We start from the raw sequence: 20,772 nt of genomic DNA, 5'->3' as shown, positions 1-20,772 counted from the left end.
AGGCGTTTCGCACCTTAGAAGTAGTAATAATGGGTAGAGCAACTAGACTGGTGCCTACATTTGCTTGCTCTGGGGTTAAAACAGTACAACACTTGAGGTGGGCTCAAAATAATCGAGAAAACCGGGCGGGGGGAAAGCCGGCAAGGAGGGAGACCAGATAAATGGTAGTCCGTTTACTAAGTTAAACTCCGAGCAGTTCGCTTATCTATCGGCATGAAACACACGACAGGTCAGCAAATGCTGGGGATTAACACATGCCAGCGCATGTTAGTATCTTAAGAGGTAGGTAGTGGTGACGTGATTCTAGAATTTCAGCCTAGGATGGGCATGCCTGGTGGTGGGTGGTGATTGTGGGAGATGTTTCACGGTTCAAGTCCATTTATCGGGGATCAGCCCCGGGTATGCAGTCTCAGAAATCTCAGAAGCAAGGCAAGTCAGCTCGGCGATAACGCCCTGGACTACCCGCCGCCTCGGGCCACTTACATCACTCCACGCTGTCGACTCCTTCCCAGCTCCAGAAACTCTCCATAGGAACTGCCAGCAGTCAAGACACTGGTACGACGGTGAAAAAAAACTATTCGTCCACATGAGGAATTTGCCGAAATCATAAACTAAATGGTTGTAGCTCGTTGCTTGTTGCTTGTTGCTTGTATAGACACACAAACTATCGTACAGAAAACGCCTTCACATACACACATCAAAGAACAGAACCCTTGTGAAAAGAAACGAAACTCTAGTGCCTGGTGATTATACTACCAAGGATGCTCCCTGTTCACCAGCGAAAAACTTTTTCTGCTCCAAGCACCTCTCACTCTTGCAGCCTTGACAACGCAGAGTCATTTGCAGCGAGCATTTCTCTCCCTTGTGCAAGTGCTCTTGAGCAAGATCTGCAAGGGCTTGGATGAAGACAGGGCTGCCGTTCAGACTTTCGGCCCGCTTGACACCCGGGTGATTCGCCTCTTCCATGACTTCGAGATCCAGCTCATACAGAGTCTCAATGTGGTCGCTGGTGAAGGCGATCGGTACGAGGACAATGTCAGTCTGTCCACGCTTCACATACTCTTGAACGGTATCGCTAGTCTGCGCCCCCAGCCAAGCCTTTGGTCCAACCTGAGATTGCCAACAGAGGCGGTAAGGGTTGCTGAAATTGAGTCTTTGCATGACCGCATGCACAGTTGCAGCGACCTCGGCTGGGTAGGGATCACCTAAAAGAGAAAGTACTCGATTAGCCACCGGGACTTCGTGACAGGTTCCTCAAGGACTCACCTCTGTTCACAACACTCATGGGCAAGCTGTGGGCCGAGAACAAGAGAACCACTCCATTCCTCTTATCTTCCGGATAGGTTTTGAGTTGGTCCTCAATGTTTCTCGCAAACGCCTCCACAAGGCCAGGGTGCGTAGGCCATCTGTCGATAACGCTCCACTGGATGGCTCCGGAAGTGTCCACGTTTCCGTTTGCTCGCTTGCCCTCCAGCCGATTCCTCCATTTCCACAACTCATTCAGAGAGCTACCCGTAGTAGAGCAGGAATATTGGGGGTATTGCGAAAAAGCGACCGCACGACCGCCCTTGCCATTGCCAAAACCATCTTCCAGCAATTGTGTGTACATTTGTTCCGTCAGCGGGTTGGCGTAACGGAAGGCGACATACGGCTTGTGAGGCGCAGTCTCCGGGTTGATCTTGTCCAGCAGCTTGCACATTTCTTCGCATTGGTATTCCGACCATTTCCTGATGGGTGAGCCTCCGCCGATGTCCGCGTACTGTTTTTGGATCTTGGGTGTGCGTCGCTTCGAAATGAGAGGCCCGAGGTAATTCTGGAACCTGCCTAGAGGAATCAAATCGCCGTCGGCCTTTATTGAAAGTAAACTGTTAGAAATATTGCAGCCAAAATGACAGCTTGCCATGGTCGAAGACGTACAAAGAGCCGACTGAGGAAATCCTCTACTTCGTCTGTCGTCGAGGGCCCTCCCATGTTGAGGAAGACCATGGCCGTAGGGCCCTTAGAGCCTGTTGCATCCTGGGTAACTGGAGGTACCGTTGTCGCCAGCCCACATCTTTGTTCCTGCCTGTATCCGAACAGGGTGCGAGATGCCGGTCGCAGCAATTGCCGGGGAAGAGTAAACGGGCGGCGGAGAGCCATGACAGGTAATTGTAGGATCGGGTAAGCTAGTCAAAGGAGGTACAAGGAAAGACCGTTCGTATCGCGCAAGTGGATGAACAATTTAGGCCTGCATTAAATAATCAATTGATAGACGAGTGGCAAGAAGAGGTAGTGGGTGTATACAACAGCGCAAGGCCTTCTGGAAGCTGAAAAGTCCAGAACGGCTTGATGACGGAGCATCGATACCACGACTAACTCCGACCCCCGACAGCCAATGACCGGCCACCTAGCGTCATCAATTACTGGATGGACATCACATGATGTTCGTGTCTCCCCGCGTCTTTCTGCCCGCCGGTTTTATCGCGTCCCTCGCGACGGGATCCAGTGACGATATAGATACTACTACTAGATCTTCCCTCGGCTGCAGGCAGCAGAGGCCAAACAGGCAGACACAACAGCCCCACTTGTTCCTGATTTCGAATGCAACTTATCTTAAACCTCTATACTTCCCTGTCTTCATTTCGATATTACTTTGAATACTTCAACCTACTCTACCACAACCAGTATGGCAGACGGTAACCCACATCGCGAAGACGAAGCGGCTGAGGAAGAGGAGGAGATTGATGAGACTGTACGCACATCCTACCCATGAGCCTGGACCCAAAGTCTGGAACTGACGATAAGATCAGAGCTACAGATCAGTCAAAGATGCAGTCCTCTTCGCAATCGATGTCAGCGATTCCATGTTGACGCCTCGTCCCTCAGCAGACCCTAAGAAACACACCCAAGAATCACCCACTACGGCAGCGCTCAAATGCGCCTATCACTTCATGCAACAACGAATCATATCCAATCCACAAGACATGATGGGGGTTTTGCTGTTTGGGACGCAGGCGTCCAAGTTCTTTGAAGAAGATGAAGACGGTCGCGGAGACCTCTCCTACCCCAACTGCTACCTCTTCACCGACCTCGATGTTCCTTCGGCCCAGGAGGTCAAAGAACTTCGGGCGCTGGTGGATGATGATGGAGACTCAAGGGAGGTCCTATCTCCGGCGAAAGAGCAAGTCTCTATGGCAAACGTCCTATTCTGCGCCAACCAGATATTCACATCCAGAGCACCAAATTTCCTCTCCCGGCGCTTGTTCATTATAACCGACAATGACAACCCCCATGGTGATGATAAAACCCTGCGGTCGGCGGCGACTGTACGTGCTAAGGATCTTTATGATCTTGGTGTCACCATTGAGCTGTTTCCGATCTCACGTCCTGAGCATGAGTTCAAGAACAGCAAGTTCTATGACGTAAGCTATCATACCCTATGACAATGTGGCAGGGGTCATACTCACTCCATATACAAAGGATATTATCTACAAGTCATCGCCCAACGATCCAGAGGCACCTGCGTATCTGCAATCTGATTCAAAGGCGGCGACAGCGACCGGGGACGGGATTTCACTCCTCAACACGCTTCTATCCAGTATCAACTCAAGAACGGTCCCGCGTCGCACTCATTTTTCGAACATGCCTTTAGAACTTGGGCCAGACTTCAGGATCTCGGTATCGGGCTATATACTCTTACGAAGGCAAGCGCCCGCTAGAAATTCCTTCATCTGGCTGAACGGCGAGAAGCCTGTAGTCGCGAAAGGCGTGACTACCCATTCTGCAGATGATACTGGCCGTAACGTCGAGAAATGGGAGATCAGAAAGGCATATAAGTTTGGTGGAGACCAAGTAACCTTTTCGCCCGATGAACAGAAGTCGCTCAGGGACTTCGGTGAGCCAGTGATCAGGGTTATAGGGTTCAAGCCTATCACTGCGCTTCCATTTTGGGCGAACGTCAAACACCCATACTTTATCTATCCATCCGAGGAAGACTATGTAGGGTCGTCGCGAGTATTTTCTGCATTGCACCAGACGCTTTTGCGTAACAAGAAGATGGCACTCGTCTGGTTCATTGCGCGCAAGGGTGCTGGCCCCGTCCTCGCCGCTATGATCGCAGGCGAAGAAAAGCTTGATGAGAATGGCGTACAAAAGTACCCTCCTGGCATGTGGATTCTTCCCCTGCCTTTCGCAGACGATATTCGGCAAAATCCTGAAACCACGTTGAATGTCGCCCCGGAGTCATTAATCGATCAGATGCGCGTGGTCGTTCAACAATTGCAGCTGCCAAAGGGGGTGTACGAGCCTCTCAGATACCCCAATCCATGTAAGTCAAATCTACCATCCACTGCTTGTATGCTATGAGAGGGATGCTGACAGCCCGTAATCAGCCCTCCAATGGCACTACCGCATCCTACAAGCTCTCGCCTTAGACGAGGATCTCCCTGAGAAGCCAGAAGACAAGACTATTCCCAAATACCGCCAAATCGACAAGGTACATCCACCATACCTAACACAAGGAAATACTCTTCCAACGTTCACTAATTAACAACTCTACTCCAGCGCGCCGGTGATTACGTATTATCTTGGGCCGAGGAACTCGAAAAACAACACGCCAAAACCTCAGCAGCGGCCCCTCACCCAACAAGCACCCTCGTGAAAAGAGGATCCAAAGACCGAGCAAGCGAAACCGAAGACTCCAAACCTTCGAAGAAAGTCAAGGTCGAGGAGGGCTCCGGAAACCTAGAGGAAGAGGTCCGCAGGCATCACGAGAAGGGGACGCTATCCAAGGTAAGCTAGCACAAGCGTCCTACATGGCCCCATGCTGGTATCTATGACAGTATACTAACCAGCGGTTTCTAGCTTACGGTCGCCATCCTGAAAGATTTCTTGACCTCGAATGGACGCTCCAATGCTGGTAAGAAAGCGGATCTTATTGAGCGAGTAGAGGAGTTCTTGGAGCAGTAGTCATGGCAGGATTGTTGGATCCGCTGTTTAAAACCCCTAATGGTGGCTATTCGTCATCTGATAGCATGAGCTTGTAATTAATGGTGGGGTTGGATGGTCGAGATAGGAGTCCTTCAACAAAAACCATAATGGAAACCCTTTTTGGGCGATGTACACTTTTTGTCCCATTAAGAATATCGCATCCGCTGGACTAGCGGGATACCATCAAATCGCAGAGTAATAGTAGAGACATAATCATATGAAATCCTGAGGTCCAAGTACTTTTCCAAAACAAGCCGCTTAGAATTCGGTTACCGAGGTCTTTATCCTCAGAAAAAATCCACTAGTGCAGCAGGTGCGCGTCTTTCCAAGTTCGAATTAATATTGAAACGATCGTAACATATCCAACCAGATTCGCCGTTAACGATAGGAGTCAGGTTTCTTCGCCGAAGAGAAAATGGGACAAGTGCGTCAATTGAGTCAACTTGAACCGAGCAGTCCCTGTAAACAACGCCACGCTGTTTGTAATATCCCTGTAGAAACGTATGGTCGCTGGTAATTATCCACAAGAACTGATGTAAACGAGCGAAAGAAAGAAAATCCACAAAAACGGGATAATATGTCGAAAGTAGATAAGATAGAATCAAACAAGAGAGCGCCGAAAGAAGGAAGCTATCGTAATATATACAAGTAGAAGCCGTGGGTATTTTTGGTGAAAAGCAAAAACGTTAATGGTATGCGTACAATGATCAACATTGTCCGTAAACTTGACAGTAGCAGACTTCTTCGTCGGGACAGCTGTGAGTAGCGAAATGTTAGTGGTCAAGCTGCATTCAGGGGGTGAGCGATGCAAAGACAACGTACTATATTGATTCTTTGCCGAATATGACGTGCCAGAGAAATTCCATGACACGACCGCTACTGGCATCATTCTTGTCTGTGTCGATAATCCACTGGCGGATCTTGATGTAATCTTCTCGTGGTCGTTGGTGGACCTGCTCCCGTGACACGGCGAATTGCGCACAACACGCCGCGCCAATCTGTTTCGGCATTTGCAGAAACTTCTGGTATTTAACCTCGTCGTATTCATCTTGCATCGTGAGGCCTCCGGTGGAGTTTAATGGCGGGGTGCTTGTGCCCTCGAAGATCTCTGCAAAGACTTCTTCTGTCACGTGCTGGTTGGTGCGATGGCCCTGCTTGCACCCTGGGTTCCAGTTGCAGCGGAGGTTGACGTAGCCATTATCTTGAACGAAATTGAGACGTAAGGATTTCATCGCAATGACGTTGTCGTGTAAAGGCGCATCTACATGCCAGGCCATCAGGAAACCCGATCGATGAGAATGAAGAAAAGCAATTGTGGATGGTAGGTTGTCGTAATGATCAATTAGGTAGGTGAGATAAGCCATGGACTCGTGACCCTTGTTCAGCGGGGTTGTAAGTGTCGTGTCGTCAGCTGCGACCTGTTTGGAGGGATTCACGATGTATATGGCCCGTTGCCAGCTTTGGAGGAGAGAAGCTATCAGTGCGCTGAAACATATGGGCAATATAGGAGGACAATAACACTCACTCTGGTAGCTCCTCCTCGACCCATTCAGTGTGCTCTTCCTGTAGCTTGGCCATCACAATCACTTTATCCCCTGGTGTGACAGGACGGGAGCCATTTAGTCTGTTCATCGGCGGGCGCAAATCCAGCCAATTGATCAGGTATGCGCCCGCGCGATACTGATCGCAGAGGTCCTCGAGGTGGATCTTCAAGAGATATAAGGGCAAGATGAGTGCTAAACTAGCACATAATGCTATGCGAGCGCCCCATCTCATGGTGGATAGCTGAAAGTCGGTAGCTTTTGTGCACGACTCAGGACTTTATCCAAAGAAATTGGTTGAAAAGCCAACGAGGACTATTATCGTAAGGCCGTAATCAATATAATACAGCTTGGACGCCGTTCTTCTCTTATGAGGGTGACAAGACTGGAGGTTGACTAAGATTGATGTTGTCACAATACAGCTTGGTGTAAGGAATGACTTGAGTCGGGAAGGACCGATAAAGATGCAAGACGGAGAGTATAAATTCAAGCATTAAAAGGAGGGTCAATCCGATGAGGAAGAATCCAAGGGAAGGGAAAGAGGGGGGAAGAATAAATAGAAAAAAAGGAGGGTATTGGAGGGGCTATATGTGTAGCATATTGCGAAAGATAGAGGACGAGAGAGAAGGAGAGAGAGAAGACGGACGAGAGGGGTCAAGGCGAGGTAATCAGGAAAGGAGACTGGAGGAGCATTGATTAACCTATTCGTCTGCCTACCAAGGCGGTAGGTGCAGTGGTAGTATTAAGTAGGTACTTTTTAGTGACTTTGGGACTAAAATAGTCACTACGACGAGTAGTAGTAGACTTAGACTCAGACTTAGTAGGCGTGGGAGGAAGGTCCATCGAATGCTTCCAATTCCAGCCCCCATCTGCCTGCTTCTGTTTCGCCCGCTCAGGCACAGCGAATCTTTCAGTCAGTCAGTCTTTTGTTGTGGCGCGGCAATGGAGGGAGTGGGGCGTAACCGTAACCCCCACTGAGCGGCCACGCGTTAAAATTATTGCTATCGTTTGGCTCCCCAAAGATGAAGACAAAGGGGGGGAAATGGAAGAGACTGTCATAGGCTGTTGGGGAATGGAGAGTCCCCTCAGACAATCGCAAACCTTAAGGGAACCACTTTCTTCCTTAGCGGGCTCTTAGCGGGGAAGCTTGGCAGCCGCCAAGTTTAGACTGGGAGCACGACATCTTGTCTTTAGGTTACTTTGAGACATACCATAATTAATTACGATTTAGTGCTTATAGCACTCTCGATATCTCTCCTAATTTCTTGTCCCCATCTCGGAATATCCCCGCCATGAAAATCTTACTCCCCCTCGTATAAAGAAGTTGAGTTTGCTCGCCCTTCCATGCCTCAACTTGGCTGTGCAAAAACCATGGACCACTGGTGGCGGTCAACCTTTGCCCCTTGACGGGATGACGTCGCGGGGGCCATTGCGCGTACGTGGGCACCACTAATATCTCTAGCCAAATATGCCACGCAGCTGCGACGCTAATCCGCCATGGTTCGCATGTCACAGCCTTCTTTCGAAACCCAACGTTCGACAGTTTCCAAGTTTGTTCGGTTGGAATGCCAAAAACTGTCACCCCGGATCGGCAACATTGTCTCGCACGTCCCGAACACGGTGGATAAGAGAATGGCCATGAGACATTTGAAACAGACATGCACCGGTGGGCAGGCGAACGAACACAAAGAACCATGGCCCACTGCGTACCAATCTAGATACGTACGTGGACAGCTGGGGAATGGATATATGATTTGCCCGCCAGATGACAAGTGCCTCGGGGATTTATCCACTGATAAGGACTCAGAGTCAGACTCCAACCCGCATTTGGATTTAACTTCTTTTATTTTTCCCATTCGGCTTCATCTCGCCGCCCCGCCCATTCTGTGTCTTGACTCTTTTCGGCTTTCCTGCCTCTTCGAATTCGTGGCTCTTGTGTCGCTTAGAATCTTTGGGACATACTAAGCTTACTCAGTACTTTTCCGGTTTCGGAAATCCCCAAAATAGCCCCAACAGTCAATGTGGCGCCCAGCAAGGCTTAGCCAGGCTGACCCCATAAGGAAAGATAATGGCCCCCAGGAATCGTAGTGGATATTATCAGTAGCTAAATCAGTAAGTTAGGACAGCAAATAGTAGTGCGGGGGAGGGGGGCAGGATGAAGGATTCATATGACTACATTAGAAGAATATATCAGGCAATACACAGTGCTACTTTAGTTGGCGCCATACCCAGGCCCATGCACCAGTATCGGCCAATGGTAGTACTACTACGTATCAAGGCTAAAGAGAATAGAATGACACTTCTCTGACCTAGATGACTCCACTGAACCCAACCTTGGAGCCTTCTAAAAGGCCCTTTCTGCCGTGAAAAAGAAAGCTATCAAGGCGCTTCTAGCCTTCCAGCCAGACCACAGCTGCTTTACAAAGAACCCATGCTAGTCAATGTGGATAAATGAAGCAAGAATGACAAGACCGATATGAACTTCATCAGAATATTGGAAGCATGAGCTCCTCCATGAGCCAGGCTTGTTCATACAAAAGCCATCTGAACTTACTTCACTGTCAGCGCACACAACTCTAAATATGTAGTAAGTGGCCGATAACTTCTACTATATCCATACTTTAGCCTGGAGAACTACTCACGACTCTTATGCTATGCTTGGTATCAACTCTACCAGCACCCTTGAACTCGTTCTAATCGAACTTCTACACAACCCATTACCCACACGCACAGACATAGACTGTGGTCTGGAGAAGACAATATAGTGAATTATATCAGCTCCACTCGAAAGAATGAGGTGTGTGGATCCAGATACCAGAGGTCTCACAAGCTGTGATGGCGGAGAAATAAAACCGTCGGACTCCTTCGGCTTCGCTGTGGACAAAGATAAGTATTACCGTGGTCCATTATATTGTTGCCTGGCTCAATTACCCATAGAAACCATCCTTCGCAATTCCCTAACTTACCATTTTCCAGGTACTCTTTCCAGTGGATTTGATCTGATTTTCTTACTACTTTTGATCAGCCAATGCTTATCGCTTGTCATTTTCGAATCTGTTTTGATACTAAGTTCGGAATAACTTGACCCACGAATTTTATATAGTGCGCGGCAGCAGAACAGTATCCCTGGATTTCTGAGAGATCGATGTTGAAATCGCTAACAATGATATATCATGTTGATACTAAAGGCAAGTACCACTTTGCTACAAGACATGATACCTACTGATATTATTGCCCTTCCAGATTATGTTGTCTTGTCAATTTTGTTTTCTTTTGATTTCCCTCCGCAGAATCCATGGACTTGCATTCCACTAAACGAACTGGATAATGCAAGTACTGCATAGCACCGTGACACATAGCAGAACTACATGGGCACCGCTGCATGGACTTATGCCCAAGTAGCGTTACATCCATGAAGTCAAGTACTCGACTGGAAGAGCAGTAAATAGTGGTCAAATCTTAGGAATGGAATCTCCAACGGTCTTGGCAACCGAGTACAAAGGGAGCAAGGGGCGCACAATAAGATTCAATGCTATCGAAGTTGCACAACTCAGCTGAGTCAAAGTTTCTATTTAGTTATTATTCTTTCTCGTCCTTTCGTCCATCTGACGTTTTAACTAGAGCCTCACAGCCAGTACCTAATGAACAGCTCACCCTTTCTCGGTGAGAGAGAGTTTCTGGAATGATGCGTCATCCAATGTGGTTGACACGTGGTTCATCCCCTACGTGCGACATTTGCAGGACCTGCAGATTGACAGATCGAGGTGACGATGGACACAGCATCTGAGCATTGGGGCTGTGCATTCAGCTGAAACTAAGTCTGTCTTTTTGCTTTTCTTCTCTCCCAATAGTACTTTGTAAAGGTGCGCGAGAACTGCCACGGAGTACAGAGTAGTGTTCTGCTCTCGGCTTACAGATCACATGACCATAATTATGTCCCGATCGGCATCAGGTGACTGGGAAAGAGGGAACAAGGCATCCATGCAAACCTAGCAAACAGGCCAGCCTCACCCAGCTGAAAGGCTATCTCGAGGTTAGTATTACCGAATCTGCAAGAGTTGTGGTACGGGTACCTCTTCTTGTTGAATGCCGAGTACCGTGGATGGGATGGTTTTCTGAGGGGGGGAACCCGCCCGACTGGTTTAGCAATGAGCGGGAATGTGATGGTGGTGGTGATCATCGGGCAGGTCACACCCTCGCAACTTAAAATGGGTTGTTGTTCGCTACGCGTGTGCGGGAGGGCTTACTTAGTTCCTCTCCAGTAGTTGGTTTTACTTTGTACTTTGTGGACATCTGAATAACCTTCAATGTTGCTTGTCTGGTTCCAAGGGAAGCTAGCTGATGACAGACCCCTAGCCCGGTAGATCGTGACTTGTCCCATGTCTCTATTCCGATATGGCTTCTCTTTGTATGTATACGTATTATGTATGGATGGAAGGAGAATGTGGTGTCAAGTCAAACAATCAATAAATGCCAGATCCCAAGATCGGCTCCCCCTCTCCCAATCGGCCAGCATTGCCATTACGTATCCGATCAATTAATGCTTCAGGCACCATTTGTTTTGGCTCTGCTGCCCACAATAATTCTTGGAATTATTTGCCGTTAGCCTTTGGGGGGACTTTACCATCCTGGTACCAGCACAGCTGTGACTTTCTAGTAGTTAAAGCAGAGACGAGAGAAGAGAAGAATAAACAGAGACAGAGGACAGAGAGAGGTAGTTCTGTTGTTGACGGTCGGTGCTGACCAGAGGGGAACCTGAGGCAAACGGTGCCCCGAAGAATAATTAATTCCCCTGCCGAAGTGGGCTCCTTTTTCTTAGTGAGTTCCTTTCTGGTGCCTCCCTCGTTCCTCACGACTCTTAGTACTGACTACACTAACTCAGGGTACCCCAAGATTAGTAGTGAGGAAGAGTAGTGAGCGAGTTAAGTGAGGTAGTTAGGTTACTACTGGTTAGGGTGACTGACTCTCGTCCATCCGTCCCTCTCTCCCTCCTCCCTCCCTCCCTCCTCTCCTTCCCCCGCCCAACGAACGAGTCGTCCTCGTCTCGTTGACCAACAACAACAACATCAACAACTGGCACTCTCTGCCTTGAATCACTCCCTCATTTTCCCCTTCCCTTCTCTTCCTTTCCCCCTCATCTCCCCTTCCACCATTTCCAATTTCCCCCTTCATCCAATTGCCCTTGCCCATTTTCCTTGTGTCTACTTCCCCTTCGGACTTAAACCAACTTCTTTCTTTGCCTTTCTTTCTTTCCCTACGTACCCTTCCTTTCGCATTGACCCTTGGTCCTTCCTTTTCTTCTACCACATCATTGTTCACTCTTAATAATCCCTACTTATATCTTATTTTGATCTTATCTATTGTATAGTGTGGACGCTCCATTGCATCCGCCTGTACCCGTAATTTCCTCGATCCTCTTTCCCTCCGTCCTTGGTTCTCATTCTGCGCCCGCATCTCGGCGACTCCCTTGTTTCGCCCGCACGCCGCTGCCTCGTCCCGAAGGCGCACATCTGGTCGCACACGCACAAGATTACTCTGCGTTTACTGGACAGGCACGCGTTTGTTGTCCGAAGCTTCTCTTGGAGCAGGTTTTCACTTCCTTGCCCCAAGTCTCTTCGTCACAATCGAGGCCTAACCGCCCACCTTCGGCTCCCGGTATCGTAATCCGCCGATACCAAAGTGTTTTTGTTGTCTTCTTCGGTCGGCAATCGACGCGGCCACCGCAGCGAATCATCGGTCACCAACGCGCATCCCCTATTGTTTGACGGTCGCGAACTCTTCCAGCCCCGAGGTGTTGCGAAGATCGGGTCGCAGGTCGGCTCACCGAATCGCCATTCGCATTGGAGAGGAAACTAAGAATAAGCAAGCAGGCCGGCAAAGAGATCGTCGCATAACCAGAGGATGACCGAAAACTAAAACGAGAAAACGAGAAACGAAGCGACGACTGTGCGGGCTATTGACGTTGGCTGTACCCTCACCCTACGGGATTAGGCACAGCCTGCTGTTCGATCAGCCGCAAGAGTGGCTGTCTCTTCAGGCCGCATGATCAACGCTACTGCCGATGGTGGACGAGGGACAACTGGCAACATGTCGACAATCGAAGACCCTTTCGTTTCCGCCTCCCAGGAGGGCGCCGTTCCTCGCGATTCGCACCGGTACTCATCCTTTGACACCCAGCTGTACAGTCTAGATGCATCCTCCCCGGCGCAGGCAAAACGAGCCCTCGAGGCGCATCTGGCGGAGACAGAGCGTAGGCTCGAGGAGGCCAGCAAGCTCGGCACTGCCCTCATTGAGCAGCAGAAGGAGCTCGAGGAGAAGTTGAAGGAAGTCGAACAGCAGCAGGAGGCGGGCCAGATTGGGCCCGACCTTCGTCAAAAGCTCGCGGACTTGGAGAAAGAGTACAATGAAATTGGCCGGGAAACTGCGCGGGCTTTCCTTGCCCCGAAACGCATGGCGGGTGGTGAGGATAGTCACTTGGGCACCCCATACGAAAAGGTATGCCGAGGCTATTGTATAAGCCGCTGAGCGTGCGCAGGTTGCTAATCATCCTTCGCAGTCACCAATCAGTCCCGCCCTGTTCGCCGGTCAAGCAACGAATTCCCCAAGTAAAGTCAGCGTACCGTCTCGCAAACAGCGCAACCAATCTTCGACCCGCGTCCATGACATCGAATTCGCGACCGAAATCTCGACCTCCCTCCTGGCCCAGGTTCGCCAGTTACAGGCGTTGCTTGCCGAGCGCGAGGAGGCTTTGAAGGTTCTCAACCTCGAAAAGTCAAGGCTTGAGTTGGAGGCGGAGGGGTACACCCAGCGGATCCGTGCTCTGGACGAGAGCGAAGAGCGCTACAAGGACGAAAACTGGGCTTTGGAGACTAAAACCCACGAACTAATGGCGGCAGTCAAGGAGGCAGCCGATCGAGAGAGTAGACTCAACAGCAACCTAGGTGTTCTGGCCTCCGAGAAGGGCTCCGTCGAACGAGAGCTTGAGGACTTGAAGCAAGTCAATGCGAAATTGATCGAGGATCATACGGCAGCTCAAAAGGCCAACGATTCCGAGATCCATCTCCTGCGAAGAAACCTCAATGCTGGAGATGCCGAGAAGCTTGCTCTTCAAAAGAAAGTGGAGGAGCTCAACTCGCAGAACGAAGAACTCGCGCGAGCAGTGGCAATGCGCATTCGTCAACACGAAGCAGAATCCACTCGCGAGGTTTCTCGTGGCCATGAATCGGATGATCAAGACCAGTCCACGCCAGAGAACTCCCCTCCCCCGTCGCCCAACAAATTCACGCCTCGACACAACCATCTGGAAACCGAGACGCTGCGGAGTTCACTGGGTCATGCCCATCGGATGATCCAAAATCTCAAAAGCACTATTCATCGCGAGAAGACCGAAAAGATTGATCTCAAGCGTATGCTGCAAGAAGCTCGTGATGAGATCGAACAGCGTCGCCGCGAAGCCGCTGCCCCAACTAACCCGTCAAGCAAGCGCCAGAAGACCAAGGCTGAGGCCGCCAGGAAAGCTCCTCGGCCCGACTTGCTGGGTGCCGGACGGAAGAGGGCAGAGATCGAGATCCAGGATTCGGACTGGGAAGACAATGCCACCGAAGCCAGCCCGTCTCACAAGCCTTCCATGAAGTTGCACCAAGGCCGTGTAGGAGGACAATCGTCCGACGAACCGAGCGATGCGTACCAGACTGCCACCGAAGCCGACGACCACTTTGAGACGGCCAACGAACGAGAAACCGCAACCGAAAGCGAAGCTTTCCAGACCGGAATTGAAAGCATGGCTGACGATAGCACTGATACCGATGAGCTCACGGAAACCGAGGAATTGCAGCGGACACCGCGCGGAAGAGTGTCTTCCTTGACATTGACGAAAGCCCGCGATAGGACCTCATACCAGAGTACTGCGTCTACTTCAGGAGATGAAGACGAGGATTACGACGAGGGCTTCCCGTCGCCAAGCCAAATGTCCTCGCCTAGATACCGCCTGAGGAAGAAGAGGAGCGTCATGAGGAAGATTCGTCCTTCAGGAGAAGCCCCAATGGCTTCTGGTAGCCGACCGTCAAGTGCGCGAGAGTCCCCCGCGACAAGCTTCACTCAAGGCTTGCCATCTTCTGAGGGTCAGAGTCTCTTTATGGAGCTTGCGGAACTAGACGGAGAGGAAGATGAGGGTGCCTTTGGCCCCTCTATGCGATTCGCTACTGGCTCGCAGTCCTCAACCCCACGCATGCTGCCTACCCCTGACTCCAGGCGACCTTCGGAGGCTATACTCGACGCGGTTCCCAAGCCTGTTATGGTTGATTCTGGCATGATGACTGATCCTTGGGTCCCCACAAGTGCGACGACAACTAGCCTCCAGGATACGAACGATGAGGAGGCTCGTGGTTTGCCTACAACTCCCACAAAGACAGTTATGTCCGATGCCAGCACCGCGACCGAGGTAGAGGTACCGCCGCAATTGACACACGCAGGAACACAATGGACTCCCATCGAGGCAGAAATGGAGAAGGACCAGGTCGTTGTAGATGCTCAAGATGTCAAACCGGTCGGCCAACCGATGCCTGTTATGGAAACGGATGTCTCTGCAGTTTCTTTCCAGGAGACTGTTCCTGTGGCACCAAGGCTACCAGAATTGAGCACCTCATATGCTGTTGGGGGTACCACGGAGCCCGTCGCCTTCGCTGTTCCCGAACCGCCGGAGGTTACACTGTCAGCCATTTGCTCAGAGTTGACTGCACCGGCTGAGGCAAAACTTCCTGAGCCTGAGCCTGCATACGTGGCAGATATGACCGTCTCGGCGATCGACTTCCAGTGTACACTGCCCGTCGCGCCAGCTCTTCCAGAACCCGCGCCCCCAGTTCTGTTGTCCGAGCAAGGCACTAGTACCGATATGCCCGAGGTGTCTCTGTCAACGATTCTGTCGCAGCATACAGAACCTGTTGAAGCCCTTGTGGAGCCCGTGGAGTCAACCCCAGAAGTCGCGCTTGCAAACGTGGAAGCAGAGTGCCCGGAGATTGCTCTGTCTTCAATCTTTGCTCAGCAGACACAGCCGGCAGCGGCTATCCCAGAACCGAGGGAGATCACCCCTGTAGTCGCCGTTGAGGAGCAAATGGCGCCCAAGGCTGAGCTCGTGTTTTCTTCCATTTCTTCCCAACAGACAGAGCCTATCGATGCCGTTGTACCCGAGCCAACGCTTCCTAACCTTGCCATCTCTTCTACGGCCTCCCAATGCACTGAGCCGATGCCCGCACAGGTGCCTGAATTGCCAGTCCCTATGGTGTCACATGTGTCACTGTCCACTGTCAGCTCCGTGGAAACCCTGCCCGTCAAATCCACCCCCCCGCCACCTGCAATTCCCGTGCTTCAATTCCCTGACGAGAACGCGGCTCCAGAGTTGAATGACAAGTCGCTTAATAGCAGCTCGATGATGGAACCGCCTTCGCTTGTGGTTTCTGAAGATACCCTGGATGATAGTACAGTCAACAGTGCAGCCAACATCAAGTTGGATGAGTCGCTCCCCTTGAGTGCCATTTCCGGGAACGCTGTCCCACGCCACGTGCGGAAGCATTCGTCCTCCAGTCGCGCAGATCAGGGTGCCCAGACGATTCTGTCGTCGAAGCAAATTGATCAGATTCTGATGGATCGTATTGTGGCCCGGCCATTGTCTCCTCCAGACAGCGACAAGGCCAAGGAGCAGAATTCTTCTCCCTTTGCCACGCCGAAGGCAAGGACTCGCCCGACTCACCAACCCTCCGCAACGTCTCTTCCGTCTCACAAGAGGCCTGGAAGTGCTCTTAGCCAGACTTCTAGCATCCAGAGCCATCCTCCCTTGCCCGTGGATCATAGGGAGGCCATCATGGCAGCGGAAAAGAGATCGTTGGACCTACGCCCCTCTTCTCCAAGCCTGATGGGCCCGCCTCTTGCCCCAGCGTCTGCCTACAGGACGAATGTAGCTCAGCGTCCACGGACTCCCAATGACTCCAACCTTCAACCTGGAACCGCAACTACAACGTCACGGATGAAGGTGAGGCGCGAGAGCCATGTGTCGCGGAGATCGTCTGTGTCATCCTTCGCTTCTGAGATTGAAGAACGGTTCAATGGCCATCCAAACCCAGCTCTCGGCCCTCAAGGTTATGCTGCCGGTACAGATCCGCGAATGATCCAGGCAATCACACAGACTATGATCGGCGAGTTTTTGTGGAAATACACCCGCAAGACCGTGTCCGGGGAAATCTCCAACTCGAGGCATCGCCGCTACTTCTGGCTCCACCCGTACACGCGCACGTTGTACTGGAGCGAACAAGATCCACAGAGTGCTGGCAAGAGTGAACTCCGCACCAAGAGTGTTCTGATTGAAGCTGTCAGAGTTGTTCCAGATGACAATCCTTATCCTCCCGGTCTTCATTGCAAGAGTCTCGAAGTGGTTAGCCCGGGCCGCCGGATCAGGTTCACTGCCACTACTAGTCAGAGACACGAGACTTGGTTCAATGCTCTCTCGTATCTGCTGTTGCGTAACTCGACGGAAAACGGTGAGGAGCAGGAGGGCGATGCTTCACTGGAAGACATTGATGAATTCAACCCCGGATTCCGCTCACGGTCACGTCAGACCTCCCGGCTGTCATTCTCGTCTTCTCGGAGTCGTACAAGCCGGAACTGGCCTAAGCAACGTGCAGGATCCATCCTGTCAAATCGTCGGGCGGCCACCCCTGGTCGTAGTTCCCCGGCCTTGAGTACGCCGTCTCATTACTCGGATCAGAGACACGGCTCTTCCTCCCGTCTTAGTACAATCTTAAACACCACAATCAAGGGTTCGTTCGGCCGAAAGGGTCCTAACTATGCTACCTCGAGCATGCATGAAGGAAGCCTTCATACACATGACAGCGAGGAAGATCTGCGGCAGATGATGGAAAGACAGGATGATCGGCTCGAGAATGTGCGGGCCTGCTGCGATGGTAAGTTTTTTGCCCCCCGATCTTGCGATTCCGTTGCCCTACCATCATAACAAAAAGCTAATGACCTTGGAAACAGGCAAGCATGATGTCGGCGCGCTGTCGAGGACCAGCAAATACAGCCCCCGTGTCAACCGAATCCACTCCCATCACTGAAACCGTCATCGAGAGCAATCTACTGAGCCGTGGCCCTTAGGCCTACCTGGCGATTTTCCTCTAGTTTCTTCCCATGGTGTTAAACATTTGCATGAGCCTCTTTTGCATTATCACTATAGTCATATTTTGGCACCTCATCATGTTCATTTGGTGTTTATGAGCGCAGAATCAGCGTCTGGATCAGCTTAGCCGCGAGTTTGCATACCCTCTGATGGGCACATTCCTCACTGCCGCCAGTTTCTATACTTTAGTTCCTTTTAATCTCTGGGGCTTGACCTCATCTCCCCTCTCCTGTGCCCCCATCATTTTTGTTGTCATTCATTTGCGAGCTGTTTTCGCACGAAACCATCCATCTATCCATATGTTTCCTATGTTGATTACTCAGCTGTGAGCTTAACATACTTACTACCTTGTGAACTTGGACCACTCATTACCCACTTGGCTTGATTGCCGTCTGCCACAAATATTTCGTTCTTTTTTGCCTCAACATCTTTCATTTTTCTATATTAACAAGATACTGTGCATTTACCTGTGCTGGATTGCACTTGTGTACGATCGAAGCTGTATTTCTCCCCCTGTCCCCTTTTTGTGAACTCAAATTGGTTGCGATTTTGATGGCGGGTTGTCCTTTTTGTCGACCAATTGCATCCAATTGGTTAGCTTCGCATGTGCCAATGGGATTGGTTGGTCGGTTAGTATCCATGAGTCGTTTTTCTGGTGTGTTCTTTACATTGGGGAAATTGATTAGGTTAACTACCCTTGTGATAATCAAAGATCGTGTGTGAGATTGAGGGATTTTGCTAGCCAGTCGTAGAGAGATGAATTGATACTAAACGGTAATTAAGTCTAGCCTTAGTAGCTTACCAGCACCCCTTTTGAAGTCACAGACATTACTGTTACTATCATCATCAAGCATATTTCGTCATTTCAATCCTCATAAATACTATTTCTCAACTAACTATCTAAGGGTATCATATATAAATTAAGGTCATAACATATCTATCAATCACCAGTATAAAAACTGGAAAGTGTCATGACTAACAAGTCCTAGTCGGCTTCGCCCGTCCAGCCGGCCAATAGTCGAACAGATACTGAGCTTCCCATGTCCATGGGCCACCATCGGTCTCTGGTTCTTCTTCGTTGGCATTGTTGTTGTCAGTTGTATCTAGAGGGCTGTTACCGCTCTCTGATGCTCGACGGCGATGAGTGGGACGATGTTGTTGTAGGGGAGTACGGGTATTGTTATTGTTGGTGGTCACGTTGAAGCGAGTAAAGGCTGTAGGGTCAGAGTGTGCTTTTTGGAGAGAGGAGGTTCTGCGCTCTATTCCGGTTTGCAGGGGTGGGAGTGGTTTTGGTGTAGTTGTTCTAGGGATGGTGGTGGTGGTAGGGTTGTGTTGCGGGCGCGGAGGGGACGAAGGTGGTGGGTTATCATTATCGTCGTCATCTGATAATACTATGGGGTCGTTGTCATTGTCGTTTCTAGTATGAGGTGATGGTCAGTTTGGTCAGTTCGGTTTTGGAGGGTTTGGTACATACTGACTCTAATTGTGGTTGTGGTTGTGGTTGTGGCTGTTGTTGTTGGTGTGGTTGTTGCTGCTGCTGAGCTAGGATGGTATGGTACATGAGTTTCTTGCGAGAGGGTTTGGTTTTGCTGGGGAGACGGAGAAAGTTGGCTTGGGGGTCGTTGTTTCTTGGTGGTTCTGGTTCTGGTTCTGGTGTTGGAGGTTGGGGTTGGGGTTGTTCTCGTGGTCTGGGAGGATTGGGAGCGGTTTGCTTTCGCTGGGGTATATTGTTGGACCGTTCCGAGGGTCTGATGTGGGGGACGGAAGAGGGTGTAGTGTGTTTGTTTTGGTCGGTTGTTCTCGAGTGTACGACTGATGTTGTTTCTGTCTGTCTTCTGGATGTCTCCGGTTCTGGTTCTGTTCCCGTCAAGTCGATGTTTGCTGGTTCACGCCGACGGGCGACCTTCTCGGACGCGCTCTCTGTCTTTTTTCGTTTCGCAGGGTAATCCAACTGCTCGTTCTCCTTCCCATTCACCGGCAATGTATGGGTTTGTCTAGGACCCGTCTGAGGCGAACCTGCGCGCTGTGTCGGAGTCGGAGTCTTCTTGATACCCAGAAGATCATTCAGGGAGCGGGTCGGTTTCTGCTGGGAGGGCAAAGAAGGACGTGCGGGCGTAGAGGAATTGTAGACGACTGTTGTAGGGGTTGGCGTTCCTCCGGGTCGTTGAGACGGCGAGCCTTGACCTTTTCTTTTGTTACTATGCAAGCCCGACAGGTCGGTCTCCGTTCTCTCCACCGGTTCGCAAACTTCAATCAGGGCGCCGTTGTCCAGCTCCAATTCGTCACCGTCTTGGATGCCCTCATCCTGTCGGCAGTGGTGATCGCCCACGTAGTTACCGGCGACATCGTATACCATGATGCGTTTGTTGAAGGTGTGGTATCGGAGGAAGCCATCTTGCCAGCGCTTGGCTTTGCGTCGCATGTCATAGGTGTAGAGACAGCGGAAGCGGATCACCGGTGCGGTGTTTTGGGTCGCGGGGACGTTCATACTGGGGGTACTTCGTGGGGTGGCCATTTTGGTGTGAGTGGGAGGTGGTTGAGACAGAAACAGGGCCCTTGATCGGTGGCCCTGTGTCTGATCACCATGTAATGTGAGAGAGGGAATGGTTGTTGCGGGGAAGAAAGTCGAGAAGATTGGCGGAACTGAGCCGCGGAGACGGGATGTCTGCCTCAGGCAAGTAGTTATGTATTGCTTTTTAGTCAATCTGCATTATTGATTGTTTGACGTGCATATCAGCAATGCACCCATTCCCTGTCATCAATTATTCTCTATTTGGCTGCAACAGAGTCTGTCTTGGCGGTACCACTTGGTTACTGGAGACAATTGCGCAATTCATCCCACGAGGTGTATCCTTAATTACAAGGACCGCGCGGCAGAAGCTATAGAGAGCATGTTTAAGGAGGTTGGCATTACACTTCATAGAGAGATAGATAGCATTCCCACCACATACAAAGTAGCAATATCTGGCATATCAATTAGCGTCAGGGTAGTGCATCGACTAGTTGGAATTGGTCCGTTCCCTGGAAATCGCCAGAGAAATCCATTCATTTGAACCTGATCGACAAGGTACTTTCCCACCGCAGAAAGAAAGACAT

General features: G+C 50.6%; 6 protein-coding genes across 6 annotated transcripts; 3 read left to right on the top strand and 3 right to left on the bottom strand.

The window, feature by feature from the left end:
• Positions 1 to 593: 593 nt before the first annotated feature.
• Positions 594 to 2,324, bottom strand: BO88DRAFT_406194 (ferrochelatase HEM15). Its single transcript, XM_025707097.1, has 3 exons — positions 1,918 to 2,324; positions 1,267 to 1,849; positions 594 to 1,205 (listed from the first exon to the last, which is right to left on the bottom strand). Exons 1-3 carry the CDS (start codon positions 2,137 to 2,139, stop codon positions 748 to 750), a joined length of 1,263 nt encoding a protein of 420 aa, XP_025561095.1. The 5' UTR covers positions 2,140 to 2,324; the 3' UTR covers positions 594 to 747.
• Positions 2,325 to 2,491: 167 nt separating this feature from the next.
• On the top strand, positions 2,492 to 5,368 carry akuA (putative DSB repair complex subunit Ku70). The gene is made up of 6 exons (XM_025713148.1): positions 2,492 to 2,731; positions 2,790 to 3,401; positions 3,460 to 4,306; positions 4,371 to 4,474; positions 4,543 to 4,770; positions 4,843 to 5,368. Exons 1-6 carry the CDS (start codon positions 2,666 to 2,668, stop codon positions 4,945 to 4,947), a joined length of 1,962 nt encoding a protein of 653 aa, XP_025561094.1. The 5' UTR covers positions 2,492 to 2,665; the 3' UTR covers positions 4,948 to 5,368.
• Positions 5,369 to 5,675: 307 nt separating this feature from the next.
• Positions 5,676 to 6,744, bottom strand: BO88DRAFT_427047 (DUF3431 domain-containing protein; the record flags this gene model as incomplete). Its single annotated transcript, XM_025708954.1, has 3 exons — positions 5,676 to 5,724; positions 5,791 to 6,426; positions 6,494 to 6,744. 3 exons carry the CDS (start codon positions 6,742 to 6,744, stop codon positions 5,676 to 5,678), a joined length of 936 nt encoding a protein of 311 aa, XP_025561093.1.
• Positions 6,745 to 7,786: 1,042 nt separating this feature from the next.
• On the top strand, positions 7,787 to 8,705 carry BO88DRAFT_79787 (uncharacterized protein). Its single transcript, XM_025713147.1, has one exon. It carries the CDS (start codon positions 8,007 to 8,009, stop codon positions 8,472 to 8,474), a length of 468 nt encoding a protein of 155 aa, XP_025561092.1. The 5' UTR covers positions 7,787 to 8,006; the 3' UTR covers positions 8,475 to 8,705.
• A 3,891-nt stretch (positions 8,706 to 12,596) lies between these two features.
• On the top strand, positions 12,597 to 17,654 carry BO88DRAFT_344156 (putative nuclear migration protein (ApsA); the record flags this gene model as incomplete). Its single annotated transcript, XM_025703221.1, has 3 exons — positions 12,597 to 13,004; positions 13,066 to 17,442; positions 17,538 to 17,654. 3 exons carry the CDS (start codon positions 12,597 to 12,599, stop codon positions 17,652 to 17,654), a joined length of 4,902 nt encoding a protein of 1,633 aa, XP_025561091.1.
• Positions 17,655 to 18,565: 911 nt separating this feature from the next.
• On the bottom strand, positions 18,566 to 20,285 carry BO88DRAFT_406191 (DNA helicase ZGRF1-like domain-containing protein). The gene is made up of 2 exons (XM_025707096.1): positions 19,155 to 20,285; positions 18,566 to 19,093 (listed from the first exon to the last, which is right to left on the bottom strand). Exons 1-2 carry the CDS (start codon positions 20,189 to 20,191, stop codon positions 18,652 to 18,654), a joined length of 1,479 nt encoding a protein of 492 aa, XP_025561090.1. The 5' UTR covers positions 20,192 to 20,285; the 3' UTR covers positions 18,566 to 18,651.
• Positions 20,286 to 20,772: the final 487 nt, after the last annotated feature.

The sequence above is a fragment of the Aspergillus vadensis genome (assembly GCF_003184925.1).
Source record: "Aspergillus vadensis CBS 113365 unplaced genomic scaffold BO88scaffold_17, whole genome shotgun sequence".
In the NCBI taxonomy this organism is placed as follows: domain Eukaryota; kingdom Fungi; phylum Ascomycota; class Eurotiomycetes; order Eurotiales; family Aspergillaceae; genus Aspergillus; species Aspergillus vadensis.
Note: the sequence above shows the minus strand (reverse complement) of the source record. Positions and strands in the feature narration are given on the sequence as shown.

Bases quoted from the DNA above. Each gene is read 5' to 3' on its own strand.
- BO88DRAFT_406191 (XM_025707096.1), bottom strand. From the start codon at position 20,191: ATGGCCACCCCACGAAGTACCCCCAGTATGAACGTCCCCGCGACCCAA. The intron at 19,094-19,154 runs GTCAGTATGTAC...ACCTCATACTAG, and splicing joins CAACCACAACCACAATTAGA to AAACGACAATGACAACGACC.
- akuA (XM_025713148.1), top strand. From the start codon at position 2,666: ATGGCAGACGGTAACCCACATCGCGAAGACGAAGCGGCTGAGGAAGAG. The intron at 3,402-3,459 runs GTAAGCTATCAT...CCATATACAAAG, and splicing joins AGAACAGCAAGTTCTATGAC to GATATTATCTACAAGTCATC. The intron at 4,475-4,542 runs GTACATCCACCA...ACTCTACTCCAG, and splicing joins AATACCGCCAAATCGACAAG to CGCGCCGGTGATTACGTATT.
- BO88DRAFT_79787 (XM_025713147.1), top strand. From the start codon at position 8,007: ATGGTTCGCATGTCACAGCCTTCTTTCGAAACCCAACGTTCGACAGTT.
- BO88DRAFT_406194 (XM_025707097.1), bottom strand. From the start codon at position 2,139: ATGGCTCTCCGCCGCCCGTTTACTCTTCCCCGGCAATTGCTGCGACCG. The intron at 1,850-1,917 runs GTACGTCTTCGA...CTTTCAATAAAG, and splicing joins ATTTCCTCAGTCGGCTCTTT to GCCGACGGCGATTTGATTCC. The intron at 1,206-1,266 runs GTGAGTCCTTGA...TTTCTCTTTTAG, and splicing joins CATGAGTGTTGTGAACAGAG to GTGATCCCTACCCAGCCGAG.